Source organism: Culex pipiens, chromosome 3 (assembly GCF_016801865.2).
Source record: "Culex pipiens pallens isolate TS chromosome 3, TS_CPP_V2, whole genome shotgun sequence".
NCBI classification, from domain to species: Eukaryota; Metazoa; Arthropoda; class Insecta; order Diptera; family Culicidae; genus Culex; species Culex pipiens.
Window position 1 is genome coordinate 165,278,730 of NC_068939.1, and position 17,418 is coordinate 165,296,147.

Here is a 17,418-nt window from a genome sequence, read left to right on the forward strand (position 1 = left end):
AAAATTGTTCCATCCAGATATCAACTCGATTCGACCTGGAGCTAGTAGGGGACATCTGGGACTACCATCTGAGATTGATAACGCTTTGGGTATAGCAGTTTAACACATAAAATAAACACTTTTACTTTTAGTGAACTTTTTGGGTGTAAACTTTTGCTCGGGGGACTCCTTAGATCTTAATTTCTGATGATAGTTTTATCATATTCGTGTTCCTGAGACAATTTAACAAATAGTCTTATAAAAATGAAAGATTTGACGATTAAAAACTAGCGGAAAAAATCATTTTGCGGTACTATACATTGAAAATTCACTAAAATTCAAATGATTTATGAAAACTCGAACATGCTAAAAATGATTCTAAATGCAGGGGCATGTATTTTGAATTAGATTTTAGCTGAGTTTTTTTCCAAGTTTTTTTTCTTTTTAAGCATTATTAAAAAAATTACAACTTTTTTCGATACGTTACCTCATCTTCGCCCGACCCCCTTTTCCACTCTGTCACTCACGGTGAGTTCCCTCGTCTGACAGTTCTCGAGAGCGCGCACTCACTCTCGACGTGAAAACGATCAAAACGGTCAGATTTTCCTGCTCGGCTCGCTGCTTCGCAAAAATTCTCATTCGATAGCTTGCATTTTCCGCGACCAGCCGTGTGTTTTCGTGCGCGCCCGTGGGCCAGGTTTTTTTTCGGTGTGAAGGTGTGCCTCGGCCTCCCCGCAAAAGGTGATAGCAAATTTCCGTGCGTGCGAAAAAAGGTGTCAAGTGGAGGGGGCTTTTGTCAGATATTGCGTGTGCGGGCTTTTTGGGGCGAAAAAGGTGCTGCTTCCTTTCTTTTGCGAAGTTCCGAAAGGGCGTGTGTGTGTGAGAGTGAGAGTAGGAGGAAAAAATCCGAGTTCCTTCACTGCCGGTTCTGGAAGTTGGCTTTTTCGCTAAAGGGTTAATCTAGTAGGCTAGAAGAGTTTTGATTGATCATTTGGGTTGTCAGTATAAATATAAATAATAAATGGGATTCCTTCGGTGACAGCTGTTGGAACCGGTTTCGCGGAAGTACGGGGAGTTTCGGGGTTGTCCATAAGGGAATCTCTCATTACGCGACTTGGATTGTATTGGAAGCTAGTCAAGAGCCAGTTTTGCCCTCGAAAAAATAAAGTTGGAACAAGTGCAGAGCAAAAAAATAAAAGTGCCAAGAAAAGAAGGAAAAATAAAACCGCGAAGGAATATAACACACAGTTATTAATAAACATTGCGGCTCTCGCGCGCGCGGTCCGGTTGTTTTTTCTGGCAGATCCACAGACCTGCACATACACACGGAGGGGCCTCAACCCGCGCACAGTGTGTGAAAGTCTCTTCATTTTTAGTTCCTTTTCTCCCCCATAGTTTAGTAGCAGCGCCTAAGCCAGTTAGCAGCAGCAGCGAGTGTGTGTTTTAGTGCCAGAGAATCGCTCTATTTAGTGTGTGTCGTCGTGGCCGTCGTTCCCGTCTCGTGGCCATTTTCACGAGAAAAATCCGACCGCCCCCAGATCGAGATTTCTCTCGCCGGACGACGACGACGGAAGTGATTGTGCTTCCAGAGCGGAACTAATCTATTCGGTGACGGGCCCCGAAGAAGCGCAGCCAGGTTGGCCGTAAATCATCAAGGAGAGTGAGCAAAGAAGCAGCACCGGCCCCGCCATGTCCGACTACGATCTCGACGTGGACAACCTGATACAGCGGCTGCTCGAAGGTAGGACCGAACGAGTTCCACTTTTACAAAATCATCTTTAATACATTTTAAGCAAACAATTGCTAATCGAAACGATCAACACACACACGCCGCGTTACAAAGTTTGAGTTCAGTTTCTTTTGATTTTTCAAACAAACTGATTTACGTTTCTGTTTTCGCCAATCGTTGTCCCCCCACACGAATGTTGTCACACCGAAAAAAAAAAAGAGTCACGCAATGTTTCCCCCAAACTAAACTCACTCGTAATCATCATTGACCATCGTCACCTCTATCTCATATCATTGTACAAGCATTTATCGTTCCGATGTGTCATTTGGGTTGAAATTTGAGCAACAAATCTGGTTCAAAGATGTTGAATATTTATCCCATCGAAGAGATCAGATATTGGCTCCAGCTGTTTTTGGTGGCATCTCTGCCGGGGTGGGCGGCTTCTGCGGGAGTGGGTTGATGTAATGAAGATGGTCCGTTCAAATTTCCGACATTTTTTTGCTTGTGCTGTGAATTCAAACTTTAGACTACTTTTGCATTGATAACTTTGCTCTAAAATGTCATGGTTTGCATCTTTCCTTGTTTTTGTTTTTTTTGTTTCTTTATCTCATAAAATCTGAATTACTGGATTACTGAAATCTGTATTACTGTTATTCAAATATAAAACAACAAATAAAAACAGTGCCGTCATCTGGGGTGAATAGATGAATAGGTGAATTGACTGATGAGCTTGAAATTGAGGAGAAAAAAAAATCGTTGGTCATCAACGCCGCCCGCCATGTCAGTTTGTAGATCTTCTACTTAGAATTTTGTTAGTAGAGAAGCTTAATGGTCAGGATTCATCATAGAAGGTTATGATGTGAACCAAATAATCGAGAAAATAATGTTTGTAGGTTGATATATCAATCTACTGTGGCATGGGCTTGGGTTTGGTCAAAGTTTCGCAAAAGAAAGTAATCATTCATTATAATGTCTTTTTTGAAGGTTTGAACTGAATTCTCAGAATACTGAAATACAATGTTTTGTTTATCTTTAAGGTAGCTTCGTTTTTTCCTTTATGGTAATTGCCTGGAGTTATCTTTGGATTTTTAGAGATTTTTTTCCGGGAACACGAGAGCGCCAAATAATATAGCATTAGAGAGTTTAAATATTATTTTAATTAGATTCCTTGGTCAATTTCCTACAAAATTCAATCTGGAAAATTCCGAAATTTTTTGTATAATTCCGTTGTGAGAATTTTTTAGCATCCATTTGAGTGCTGAAAAGTTCATAACTTGTATCGAAAAGTAGAACATACCAGAGGCGACTCGTCCACCTGTTCAACCTGTGCATTGACCAGGTAGCCGATTTCAAGCGAATAATTTTTATTTAAATATCGTGGAGCTTTTTGTTTGAATATAAGCTCACGTTAACAAAATCAACGCCCTATGTTCAGCAGCGCTACATGCACCGAAAAAGCTTTGGCCCGCCACCCTTTACTCTTTTCAACCCACCAATACTAAAGCAAAAGATGCGAGCAGCCCTGCGGGCCGGCCACGCGCAAATGCTCGTCGCGTTCAACACCGACCCTCTGAACGTCGGGGAAAAAATCTCCATACAGAAAAAACTTCAACACATGTAAAGAGCTTCCTATTCATACGCAGCGGCGGTATCGATGTGTTGGTAAATCTGGTTCAACCTGAGAGCGTGAACTGACAGCATTTTTTGGGAGAGAGCGAAATGCCACCCCCAGGCCCCTGCCGACTCAGCTGACTCAGCTCAGCAGGGAGTTGCTTGCAAAAGGTAAACAAGCCAGCGCGTTGACAGCACGTTGAGAGCATGAATAAATGAGAGAGCGCGAGAGCACCACAGATATTGCTCTATATTTGGCGCACTTTTAGGCATCAGGCTGTTTTGCGCAGACTGACGATGGCTCGTTTTAAAACTGGAAGGTTCAACTGCGCGCGTTGCACGTCTTCGTTCTTCTTGGTTACTAGTAGATTCCTGCTCTACTGGAAAGTGATGTAATGTTAAGTTTAGAAAGTGTGATTGATAGATTGAATTGAAACAATTGAAACAAAAACGTTGGATACTTTTTCCAACATCACTGTCATCTGGGGATAATCGGGACTCATGTGAAGAATTATGGCTGTAGATTCAACCATGATTTTGATCGTTTTTTTATGGTTTCATTTAAAGTGGATGCAGTCCTGAAAAATGTGTAAATTCGTTTATGTTTTGGTGCTATTAATGCTGCAAAAACGACTGTGTTTATCCAGACTGTACTCCCGGTTCACTCTAGTTGAATATATATTGTAGCATGAATTTGCTCTGAAATCATTTTTTTCACTGATGCTAAAAACAAATATGTTCATTATCTCGGATTCAGATCAATATAATTATATTTTTCACGTCAAAAGCCCTTCTTTTTATTTGGAAATTGAAATCCGAAAACATGAGGACATTATAGGCAGTGGAAATTCTCTTTGGCAGGATAGTGAGTAAATTCAATTCTCCAATAAATTGACAAAGGACCAAAAGCGATACGACCTGGTTCTAAAAAGTTAAAAGTAAAATGAGATTAAAAAATCATTTCCGAATGCAAATTTAATTTTTAAATATCTTTGCCCTCAAGTAACCAAGTTAACTCAAAATTAGTTGGGCTTAAAAAAGCCCAACAAACACATTTCTTTTCTGAAGGATGTGGTATTTTTTCTGAACATCCTGATGAATATTTTAAAATTCAGTACAATATTCAATAAATTCCCTTCGATAAGGAAGGCGAAGCAATTGCCTCATAATTCCACATTCCCCACGCTAATGATTATGTCTTATAAATACATTTTAACGAGAAAAAAGTCTTATTCATAATTTTAATAAATATATTATTTGCATAAACAGAAAATTATAATAATAAAAAAATATTAAAACGTGAAAATAAAAGCCATAGGAAAAAACAAACTTTAAACACATTTTTCAATATTGAACAGGTGCTTCATTCGGGTACGAGTCGCCTCTGGAACATACTAATATTATTACTTTTTTAAATATTGAAACAAAATCTTTTGTCCACTTTTGACAAAATTGCTTTGAAAAAGCTAAAAAATAATGCAATGTTGTTAATCTTTAAAATTATCGTCGATAACACGATTATTATTTATTTCATTATTTCATTTTTCTTTCTAAAATCGATTTATTCAATCATATCATGTTAAATTTTCAATGCATTCACTTAGAATATACTTTTGACAATGTAGTAAGTTTTAAAGTATAAATATGTGCTCAAAATTGTTCACAAAATAGCGTTTTTTCGAAATTAGTCTAGTTTTCATAATTTGCAATATGATGGGTATCAAACGAAACGAAATTTTGTATGTTTTTTTTCACTTTATTTAAACATTTTTGTAAAATACTCAAATTTTCACAAAATACCGTATTTTTCCAAAATACTAAAAATTTTACGAAGTGAAATTTCGTACGCTTTTTCAATTTATTAGAGTTGTTCTTTGTAAAATACTAAAATTTTCACAAATTACCATATTTTTTCGAAAATACTAAACTTTTCAAAATATGCAATATGGGTACCAAACTTAGTGAAATTATGGTTGCTTTTTCACTTCATTAGAGTTTTCTTTTGTAAAATATAAAAATTTTCCCAAGATACAGTATTTTTTCGAAAATACACAAATTTTCAAAATTTGCAATCTGGGTATCAAACGAAGCAAAATTGAGAGAGATTTCCAAAAAAGTGTCCACACTTGGTTTATGGATGCTCCATACATACATTCAAATTGTGTATGCTTCATACCAAATTTTGCGTTGTTTGATACCGGAAAAAAAACGGAATCGACGTAACACCTTATAATGTGGCCCTCTTAAACCTTGCGGTTTCGTCAACGGATCCACAGGCGTGTATCGTTCTTTTTGCGACAAGACTCCGCCTCCCGGGTCTCCTAAGGTATGGCACGGGGAGAGGGCACCGAATACCTATAATAACACTTAGAATTTTTTGCGTCCGCCTCGGGATTCGAACCGGCGACCTCTGGATTGTGAGTCCAGTGCGCGGTCCGATTGATCCACACAGGCAGGCATTGCTTGATACCCATATTGCGAATTGAGAAAATTTTAATATTTTACAAAAGAAAAAAACTTTAATAAACTGATAAAGCATTTTCGAAAAAAAAGGTATTTTCAGTATTTAAAAAAAAACTCTATTAATGTAAATAAGCTCTAGTAATTTGTAAAAAAGTTAGAATTTTCCAAATAAACTCCGATAAAGTGAAAAAAGCATACAAAATTTCACTTTGATTGATACTTATATTGCATATTTTGAAAATTTGAGTATTTTCGAACAAAATTTGAATTTTTCTTTTTGAAATTAAATATGTCTTTATTGAACTTTCTTATAATAATTACATTTCTTTTACATGCTAAGTGGTATGGCCTAATGCTCTTCATCTTTGTTGTATTTTTCGTTTTATTATTAACTGATCACATTTATTTTATTTACTTCAAATTGTTTTACATTATTGCATTGAATCGAATACATTTGGGTAAAAAGAAAAAGAAAATCACTTTAACAACTAATCCTAACTTAAAACTAAAAAAAAAATTCATTGAAATATTCAAAATCACTAGAACGACTAAACTACGAACTGTATTTTAAGATGAATGCTCCAAGAGTTCTTACTTGTTCCTGGCGAGTTTTGCACCCACGCAGTGTTGTTGTCATCTCGATGAAAATGTTCAAAAGTTCTTGTGGTGAAAACAGATCACTACTGCCTTCACCCGTTGATGTTGGTTGGTTTTCCCTCGGTTGCTGACGGAAGCCTCGAGAAGGCTGATTCAACGGCAATGGCTGCAGATTTGGAACCACTCGAACAGATCCTGCTCCTGGTGACGCCAAAGCAGGAAAATCCACGTCCGTGAATGCCGGTGGTGTTTTGCGACGATTTGGTTGGTGCCTCGTCGTCGCTTGCTGCCGAATTTTTACAAACATAGCACGTTTTGGGCAGCTTCGATTCTTGGTAGAATGGTTGCCGGCGCAATTGAAGCATTTGGCTTCGATGTTCTCGTTGATTGTTTCGCAAGCTTGAGTTTTGTGCTCACCTCCGCAGGTTGCACAACGACTCTTGATGAAGCAGTTCCTTCCTCCATGTCCAAACTGCAAACAGTTCGAACATTGTGTCACGTCACGGTGCACTGGACGATAACGTTCCCAAGTCACGATGATGTTGAAAATGGCCCGAACTGCTTTCAGCTCAGACGGCGTTGTCGATCCTTTCTCGAGATGAACCAGGTACAGTTGATCACGATACTTGATGTCCTTGTTGTGTCTCGTCATCTTGAAGACTTCGATCACGTTCAACTTCAGAGTTTTGAGCTCTTCTTTCAGCACACTCCCATCCATGTCGTACAGGCCTCGTAGGACCTGTTTCATGGGTCGTTTACCTGGATCGTCATGGCTGTAGTATTCAATCTTTGTGTTGTTCAGGAAATCCCGAACGTAGTTGTAATCCTTTCTGGTAGGTAGCAGAATTTTGAGTCCATAAGCACACAAGCGAATGGAAGCTCGTAAAGCACCAGATTTGATAAACCCGGTCAGCCACTTTCGCACCGAATCCGATGACGATGTTTTCACAAAAATGGGTGGCAACTTTTCCCGTCGTTCAAATTCTTCCTTCTCGCTCACGTCCACAGGGAGGGTAACGAACTGGTTTCCAGACGAATTTTGAGCGCCCTTGCTCGAACTGCCTGGCTTTGCAGGTAGCGCTTCGGCATTCTTTAGCTTCTTCAAATCTGCCGATCCTGCTGGTGAGGACCGCCTCTTTTTCTTGCCGTGAGGCATTTTTGCACTTTTTAAGCACTTTTCAGGAGCTAATATCCAGGAGTACCGCACTGATCGGTGGTCCAAAAAGGAATGAGTATTTTCGAACAAATATGATATTTTGTGAACATTTTAGTATTTTTCAACAAAAACTTTAATAAATTGAAAAAGCATACAAAATTTCGCTTCGTTTGATACCCATATTGCAAATTATGAAAATTTGAGTACTTTCGAAAAAATACGGTATTTTGTGAACAATTTTGAGTACATATTTTACTTTGAGACTTAATAGATTTAAAAAATATATATTCTTAGTGAAAGCATTGAAAATTTTGAATTAAGTCGATTGTAAAAAAGATTTTAAAAATGAGTTATTGTCCATTATCGGCGATAAGATAGTCGCCGATAGAATTATCGAAATAACGATAAAACGAAAGATTATCGTTATTGTCCCGACGATAACGATAGAACTATCGTTATCGTTATTGAGCCTCGATAATTTCTATCGTTAACAACCTTTCTTTCGACCTTTTTTCGAACATCCTTGTAGAATGTTTGAATTAAATTTGATTTTTTTTTGCAGAAATGTGTGTAATTTCTGTCTGTACTTCTGTAGGTCCTTGTTTTGTCTCCTTAAACATATAAAATTAAAAATTAAATCTTAAAATACGGATTTTTTAGTTTAGCTATCGAGCAACTGTCCAAGAAATCAACGTTTTTGAGTTTAATTTTTTTGTATTTTTTTTATTTGTTTAAGATATAAAATAAACCCTTTTTTTAAGTGTTTGTATTGATTCTATCTGATTTTGCATCGACAAATAAAAGAATTGTTTTTGAGTTTTTGATTTTTTTTTCAAAGTTTTCCAAAAATCTGTTTTTTAATGGCAATATTTTTCGTTTCATTGATCCTCTAAAACTTACTTAAAAAATTACACTTTCAATAATGTATGTTTTGCGCAAATCGATTTGATCTGTTAAAATGAAGGGAGTAGGTGCGTGTTGTGTTCGCTTTGGAAGCGAATGATCCTGGGTTCGATTCCCATCTGCTTCAAAAGAGAATGTTCTGGACTTATGCATTCTGAAATGATTGAAATAAATGGGAGCACGCGGTCGGGTTCGAGATCTCCCGTTCTTTCGATTGTCAAGCAAAACCACGCTTAACGGCTCCTTAGACCATTCACCTTCCCAAAAATACAATCCAACTCCAAGTGAATCTTGCTTGAGGGTACCGTGGAGATTTTCCCTTATCTTCAGAAATAAAGTTGAGCTTCACAAATTCCCGTCTGCCAAATCCTCTGGCCTTGTCCCGGTGGAGATGGGAGAAGCCGGCAATGGACTGCTGTCTATAGCGGCCAAAAGAGGGTGATGAAAAATTGAAAAAATGCATTAGGTAATTTTTAAGGCATTTAGCAATTAAATTTGGACTAAAATGGGGTCGCAGAAGTCCCACACAAACCTTCGAATAATCGAGGCTTCGGATAATTGAGTCTGGACTATATGGTTATCCGTCACCGTGCCACCAGAGCAGCGTTGTTATGTGAATTGGAATGGATCATCCTTGTTGGCACAAGCGTACGTCGCTGCTGAGATTGTTCATTAAATTGCTTTCCGTTTGTGGAAATTCCCGCACGTGACACGGTGCGACCTTCGCCATCAAATTATCCACTCTTGTTATCATCGCATTACGATGAGCTCCGGGAAGGATCCGGATCCATTACAGATCATAATATAATACATCACCGTCAACGCCCTGCCTCCCTCACCTCCCACCACCCCGTGATGCCATCCAGCACACGTCGCATATCCTAATTGTCACAGCCACTCTCTTCACGTCCGTTCAGCACGACGTTTTCGTGATGACTTGGCGCATCCCGGGTTGAAAAAGCCTGCCTGTCTCTGCCTGCCTACCTGCGAATGTCACAATTTCCGTTTTCACGGCACGAACAAGGTCACCCTCTCCGGGGCGGGGGGAGTCGAACACGTGGCGTGGAGAGGACAAATTGAATTTACTAGCCTCCGGCGGCGGTGGCCGGGTCGAATCACCTTAATTTGCTGCTGAACCGAATACAGGTCGAACGCCGGCCACACCTTAACGTTTGAAAAGGGGTCTATTTTCGAGTGTTTCGGTAAAGTTTTTTAACTGGAAAAGTTTTCCAAACTCGGGTGCGTTCGTTTCGGATCGGCAGGTCGGAATAGTGAGGCAGAACTTTTGGACAGTTTTGGCAAAATTGTTTTTTTTTCTGCGAAATAATCAACCTGAATTGAAAAAAAGATTGTTTTAAATATTCCTTAATTATATTATGTTTAACTGAAAACCCAAAATAAAAACCAAAATATTTTCGTATCAAACAACTCTTGAGTTTTTTTTGATAAGGTCCTATAAACAAATGTAAACATTGAGTGTATCCCGCTTACTCCGATGGACTTTGACATAAGGTGTGAAAGGGATACACTCAATGTTTACATTTGTTTATAGGACCTTATCAAAAAAAAGTCAAGAACTGTAAGTTCCGAGAAACCGTGATATAAAAAAAAAACTTCTTTAAATATCGATCAGAGTGGCCACTCAAGTCGGGAAATCGGTAAAAATCGGGAATTCGCCCAAATCCACAAAAAAAATCGGGAAAAAGTCTGGAATTTGTGATTTTTTGTCAAGAAGTCGGGAAAAGTCTGGAATTCAAAGCATACTTGTTTGAAAATTATTTTCTTGAATATTTTTTTGTCATATTTTGAACAATTTTCAAATTAAATTCACTCAATTTTTCTTCAGTAACTTACCTAAAGTTTTAAGGTTCCTTTCACAATTTCACATGAACTTTGAAAAATATTTGCAACGGCCTAAACATGAAAAAAATAAACATGGAATCTTATCAACCTGAATTTTTCATTGATAAAAAAAAAAAACATAAAACAGTTAAATACTGACAACTGGATACATCAGCATTGATTAAAAAAAAATCAATATCAATGTTATACAAAATTTAGAAGGGATCATATTTTTTTTTTCAGCGATTTCCTAGATATTTTTTCTAAATTCTTCGAAATCTTAAAACATGATGCGCTCTTTGATTTTAAATAAAATAAAATTAAGAATAAAATGTTATATTCAGTTATCTTTAACTTTTTGCCATTTCCAGTTGAAATGTTATAAGTATTTTTAAGTTTAAGTTAAGTTTAAGTAAATAGTTTGTTTTTTTTTATAATTTGTTTAAATTTTTTTCGATGGTTGATTTTCACTTTTTTTTACAAAGAGTTTTATGTTTAAAATCATTATTTCGGTAAGAAATGCGTATTTTTTGAGTTTATGGAAAAGTTGGGAAAATGTCGGGGATTTGAAAATGGGATTTGAGTGGTCACCCTCTACAATTGAACATAGACACGAGATAAGGTAAAAAAACATTGTTCATTAGGAACATTTTGGTGCAAAACTAAATTAGCAATCGAAAATGACTTACATTTTTTTTTTTCAAGTTATAGGCATTTTTATGCAACCTTTATCGAAATGACGGTCAGGGCCATAAATAATGATTTGAATCCTTTTCAAATGTTAATCTTGGTTTTTAAATTTCGATTCGATTGTACGGTAGTCGGTATTGTCATTTAAAACTGAACAAAAAATTTTATGTGAAAGTTAATTTTCAAAATTTAAAAAGACATATATTCGAAAAGAAACAATAAAAAAAACTTTATTTTTGTTCAAAAAATCAGCTCCTGTTTGAGATTTTGCACCATCCTTAATTCTTGCGCAATAGATGCTTTTTAGTTTCCTCAAACACTAAAAAAAATCAAAAGTCGAAAAACGTGCATTTGAACAAATATTTCTGAGTAAAAGCTGAAATCTAGAGTTTTTTTTTAAAAAAAAGGTCCTATAAGTTATTGTCTTGGATATGTTTATACTGCCCATGAACGCATAAATGTCCCATATGCATTTTTTTATCACTTTTGAGCTATTGATGCAGTTTAATTAAAAATCGTGCGCTCTTTCAGAAAAGTCTATAACATCCTGTTGCCTTATGTGTGGGACAAACTTGTCTTGCGTTTTTCTCAGCTTGCTTTTTTTGCATATGGGACATTTATTCGAACATAGGCAGTATAGGACCTATTAAAAAAAATCTATTAATAAAGACATTCATCAGAATACAATATAAAATCAGAACAAAACAGAAGAGACTGAAACATCAATAATAAAAATCAAATAATAACAAAAAAAAAAAAAAAACATTTATTGATGTTCAATCGCAATCGATCACTGTGCTCAAATAAACACAAACATCAAAAGAAAAGAGGAACTCTTACGGAGGACCCCACAGAACAGCAGGTGTGTGTGTGTTTAGGGGTGCGCGGGGGAGGATGGCCAAACACGCACAGATAAAACACGAAAAGAAGAGGTTTGGTATTTTCATCATGCCGCAAAAGAATGCTGCCGCTGCTGCTTATTGTGTCTGAGTGAGTGAGCGAGCGAGCGATGAAATTAGAGAAGAGAGAGAGAGAGTGAAAGAAAAAAAGACAACAACAGAAGGCACAGTTACTTTATAGGCAAAAAGCGCGATTTGTGCGATTGTGTGGCGGTGCCGCCGATATCATGACGGGAAGATTGTTTGCGGGGAGGAGATTGTTGTTTTGTGTCTGTGACTCTGAGAGATGTGCAGATTTGATTTCGCGTGCTGCCGATCGCCGCAAAACATTCCACAAACACGCACACTCGCACACAAAACGCTGAAACGATAATTATTAAAAGGGGTAATTTTGTGACGTGATGTGGGAAGTTGCTCAAAGTGTTCGTTAAATTTGAAGATTCTTTGATTTCTTGGATCTTGGTGTATTCACTGCTGAAAATTTTCTGGGATTAGCAATTTAAAAACTTACTTCTAGCTCTTTTTTTGTTTTTTTTTCGAACAAATACTTTTCAAAGAAAAGCTAAAAAATACCTGTCTTCGGGTGAATTTCAACAGTTTTTTTTGAATGCCTACATCTTTTTTTTAAGATAAAATGTAAATTATACTTCTTAACCTCATCTCTTATTGATTTCTGTTTGTTCCAGATAATGTATGCTATGACGTTTGACACTTTTGGTTGCGAATAATGCATATAAAAATACAGTCCAGACCCGATTATCCGAAGTTTTGTATGGGACTTCGGATAATCGAACAATTCTTTATTGTTTTTTTTTTCTCTAATTTTAAACATCAGATTCGAATTCTGTGACCTTTGGAGGGCCTCGTGGCGCGGTGGTTAGCGGCTTCGGCTGCCGATCCTTAAGTTGCTATGGGGCGCGGGTTCGATTCCCGCCTTATCCTCCTGGCCTTCTATCGGATGGGGAAGTAAAACGTCGGTCCATTTGCGTAAAAGAGGTTTTGGGTGACTCACCACACATAAACTTCGGACGCCTAGAAATGAGCAGAAACTTGCAAAAGAGACCACAAAAGACCCGGGGGTCGTTAAAGTGGATTACTTTGCTTTTTTTTTTGACCTCATTTCGATCAAATTTTAATGGTTGATTGACTATTAGAGTGTAACAAAAATGACTTTTTGGCGGGCTTTCAGGGGTTTGTTCCGGTGGGCATACTGAGCCCAAATCCCAAATATGAGATTGATTGGACGTAACAGGAGCAGGCGCTCCGCCATTCAATTTTAAATGGGATTTAACCCGTAAAAAAACATTTTTCCAAAAATGACAATTTTTGAGGCATTTTGGCCACTAATGCGTTTACCAAAAACATCACTGGCGTGTAGGCCAGATCCTTGCGCATCTTTTGGTATATATAACATTGAAGTTTGGAGAACCCTGGAGCTCGGTACAGAGATTCAAAGTTTGGCATTTTTTCGAAAAATCGGTCCCAGCAAAATCAAATGGCGTCTCGGGCGTCGCGAGGTGCGACGCATATCTTTTATGCCGGGGCCAATTTTTCGAAAAAATGCCAAACTTTGAATCTCTGTACCGAGCTCCAGGGTTCTCCAAACTTCAATTTTATATATACCAAAAGATGCGCAAGGATCTGGCCTACACGCCATTGATGTTTTTGGTAAACGCATTAGTGGCCAAAATGCCTCAAAAATTGTCATTTTTGGAAAAATGTTTTTTTACGGGTTAAATCCCATTTAAAATTGAAGGACGGAGCGCCAGCTCCTGTTACGTCCAATCAAGCTCATATTTGGGATTTGGGCTCAGTATGCCCACCGGAACAAACCCCTGAATGCCCGCCAAAAAGTCATTTTTGTTACATCCTATTGACTATCAAATTTAAAAAAATAATCTTTCAATATTTCATCTCCGTCATTTTGGCCCCCATCTTGGATTTAAAATAATTCTAAATCACCTTAGAGTAGCTTCGGTGTCATAAAATAAACTTTTCTAAGGAATGCCATATAAAATCCGCTAGCTTTGTTTTTGACACAGCCTTGACAAACAGCTCAAACAGCTGTCATTTGTTTTTGTTCATTACTTAGGTTAATTTGCAATAGGTCCTAAGAGAATTAAGTTTCATTTGATGAGATTCTGAGCTATGACAAGAAACTTAAAAAAATCATTGTGGCCCAATTTCTCCCAGTCCCAAAATATTAGTACAACCACATTGAAATCTTACTTTTGAGAATTTGTCGACTCCGATCATAAGACACATCATAAGACATATCAATTTTGATGGAATCATGAACCAAACTTAACAAAGATCCATTTGAGATAAATTGAAAAATTTGGGCAATTTTGAAAAAAATATGTGTATACAGAATGCGTACACTATGAAAAAGAAGAAATGTGGTGAGTAGGTGTAAATTTACCTCTTTTTGATGTAAAAATAATATTTTATGAAAGAGATGAAAATTTCATCGGCTGATGTATTTTTACTCGGTTTTCAATGCTTGATTTTTTTTTATCAAAACCGATCTTTGGAAAAAATGTTTATTTTATTTGTTAACTGGATGAAATTACATCAGCTTTGTGATTTTTTTTAATTGTAATTCCAATTCTACACAATGATTAAGATAAAATTACATAGCAAGGAGATATTTCAACTTATTTTTATTCTGTGATCCCGAAAGTTGAAATTTTATAGCCAAAGCTCTTGATTGATGATCTTCAAATTGGTTCTAAGAAGGCGTTGGTCCAATATTTGGTAATTTTGAAAAGGGTGTCGCTGAATATTAATATTGGACTGGCTCGTCGTTGCATGGAAAATTAAAAAAATGATCAAATCAAACCAGAACATTTTTTTTGGGCTTTGACAAATTTAGTGGAAAATTAAAATGAATAACTCAAAAGGTTTTTTTTTCATGCAAATGCCCATACAAAATTGAAATGGAATATGCAAATTTTAGGGAGCTGTTTAGGGGCCTAAAAGTAACCAAAAGTCGACCATCTCGAGCCACTTTAATGAATACACAACAAAAAAACTTGAAATCCAGCTGCGTGTAAAATATTTTTTGCCATATTTTTTTAAATCTATGTAAAATTACACCCTGAAATATGTTGCCCGTCAGTATAGGAAACCTACTTGACCGTAATGTTAAGCTAAAATAGGCGTAAATTCTTTCCACTCTTTACCGGTCTGATGGCCGAGCGGGCTAAGGCGCCAGTCTTTACTGTTTGAGGCTGGGTATGAATCTCGTCGGTTACAATCTTTTTTTGTGTTAACAAACATTGTACATGCAGTGTTTACACATTGTGTGTCGATTATCCCTCTACTGCTGAATTTTTTTTTCGAAAATTTTTATTTTTCCTGTGTTCAGGAGGTCATTTTGAGCAACTTTTGTTCAACGAAAAACTTAACTTCTTTAATTTTATGTTTTACTTGTTTTATTTTTAGTATTTTAATTTGCATTTATCTTGTTAAGTTTATCTTTGTTTTTGGTAGTATGTGGCCTATTCTACCATTTCCTCCTATTATTACATTTTGCCTTTCTAATTTTTTCATGATTCTACAGTAACTTTTTCAATTTTTTGCTTGTTTTTCACATTTTCTGCTCTAGAATGACACCATCATCATTCAAATTTTAAATAAATGCGTAGAGGTATAGTCTGGGACCCTACAAAAATTACTGCATACTTCTTCATGCTTAAAATATAGAAAATGTTAGTGAAAAACACAGCCAAAGTTGACCCCTGAAAAATGTTATTTTTTAAAACATTGGCAAAGTCACATTAAACAAGTAAAACTTTCAAGTTCAACCCTAATATTTTCTAAAATTTTAAGAGTTCTGTTCTGATTTGATAAAGTTGCCTTAAATTGGTTGAAGTTTTTGGGCTGGCACTTTGGAGCATGTATGCAGTCATATCTGAGCCCAAAAATCTCAAATAACACAGATTTTTTTTGTGTTTTTTTTAAATGTTCTTCAAACTCATCTTTCACAAAGAAACCGCAAGGTCAACTTAATTAATCCTTCGCCCACAATTAATTTCCGATTCCAATCAGTCGCGACACATGCACCACCACCACAATCCTCGCACACGTGTGCACAAAACATTCTTTAATTTTCTCACAAGCCTTTCATTGAAAGAGCTTCCCGGTCGTCGTCGTCGTCGGGACCTCTCCCAACAATTAATTGGTGTGCCTTCTAGAACTCGTCGTCATTATCGTTGGGGGGCTATAATTTTAATTAAAACAATGCTACTATAATGTGCGCACACACACACTCACTTCATGCCATTCTTGGGTGGGTGAGTGAGTTTGTGTGTGTGTGTGTGTGGTTTGGCACCGAGTGTGACTAAATGACTGACTGGTTGAATGACAGACTTTAAAGCAACAACAACAACAAGTGTGAACTATATGCTGCCGGCAGCAGTGCAGTGTGTCGTTAAAATAAATAACAAGCTAGATATCAATTCCCTTCTCCGGAGGATTTGGTGGTGCTGGGGGAGGATGGAGGGTGAAAAAAAAAACCATGGTTCAGATTTCGAGTGACTAAGCTGAGCTTTATCGGTAAATAAAACCTAGAACTGGTTGCGATTTTGCTCGAGTTAATGAGTGGTTTAGTTTGAGTTTTGAAACGAAGTCATTCTAGATCTGGATCTACTCAGAATTTGTCCGGATATTTGGAAGAAACGGTGACAAAAAACGAATCAAATTAAGTCGTCAAGGTCGAAATTCGCTCATTATAAAACGATTACATGTTTCGTTGCTTGAGCTGTGTGTAGCCAGGTCGCCATTGTGTCTGCCATTAAGAATTGTGCTCCAAAGAGTCCAGAGGGTGAAGAAAAGCGGATGTCTCATTTCCTATCAGCAGAAGGTAGATTGAACTACACCGCGGTGCGGTGATGACCTTTGTCCTATCCTGTACCTGGTCTAAACCCTGGAAAATTGCTGCTCTCTTTTTTTCAACCACATTCACCTGTGTGGTGTGTTGTGGGTGACCTCCAGGGAGTGTCATTAATGTCGAGAGTTGATTAGATGTGACCGGTAAATGACCTACCGTAAAACGGGGTGACTTTGATAGGTTTGCGATTTTTCCGCAAAATGAAGAGTACAATTAAAATACGTACGGAATGGTTTAGAATCATACTGACCGTGGTAGAGAAGTGTTCAAAGTACCTCAAAAAGAACTTTTCATAAAATTTTGAAAAGTTCAAAAAGTTAGTCAACTATAGTTAAGAAAATGTTGATGAAAGTCATTATTTTAAACTTCTCAAAGTGTCATGATTTTCTCAATAAACATGATTTTAAATCGGAAAACGGAATGCATTTTCGGATTCTTTGGACAATTTTCCACTAGAAGAAGGTTAAATAACTTTGTAAATAATAAATAATATGTGTTTTTGAAACACAGCTTAAAAAAAATCTCAATTTCAGTTGAAAAAATTTCATGTCAAATGTGAAAACTTGCGATTCGTGTTTTGAATTCATATAAAATGCAATATAAATCGATAATTTTATAAACAAAACTAGTTTAACAAATTTCAGGCAAAATTCCG

The 17,418-nt window shown here is 36.8% G+C and overlaps 1 protein-coding gene across 3 annotated transcripts in view; it reads left to right on the forward strand.

Moving 5' to 3' along the window:
* Positions 1-587: 587 nt before the first annotated feature.
* LOC120418811 (serine/threonine-protein phosphatase PP1-beta catalytic subunit) overlaps positions 588-17,418 on the forward strand; it is a 97,159-nt gene continuing 80,328 nt past the window's right edge. The window contains exons 1-2 of one of the 3 annotated variants that reach the window (XM_039581325.2): positions 588-720; positions 1,375-1,720. In XM_039581325.2, coding sequence (XP_039437259.1) covers positions 1,669-1,720 — 52 coding nt within the window. In that variant the 5' untranslated portion in view covers positions 588-720; positions 1,375-1,668. Of the gene's footprint in view, positions 721-835; positions 1,721-17,418 lie in introns of those variants that run through there. The other 2 variants (XM_052710874.1, XM_039581341.2) reach the window with 2 other exon arrangements.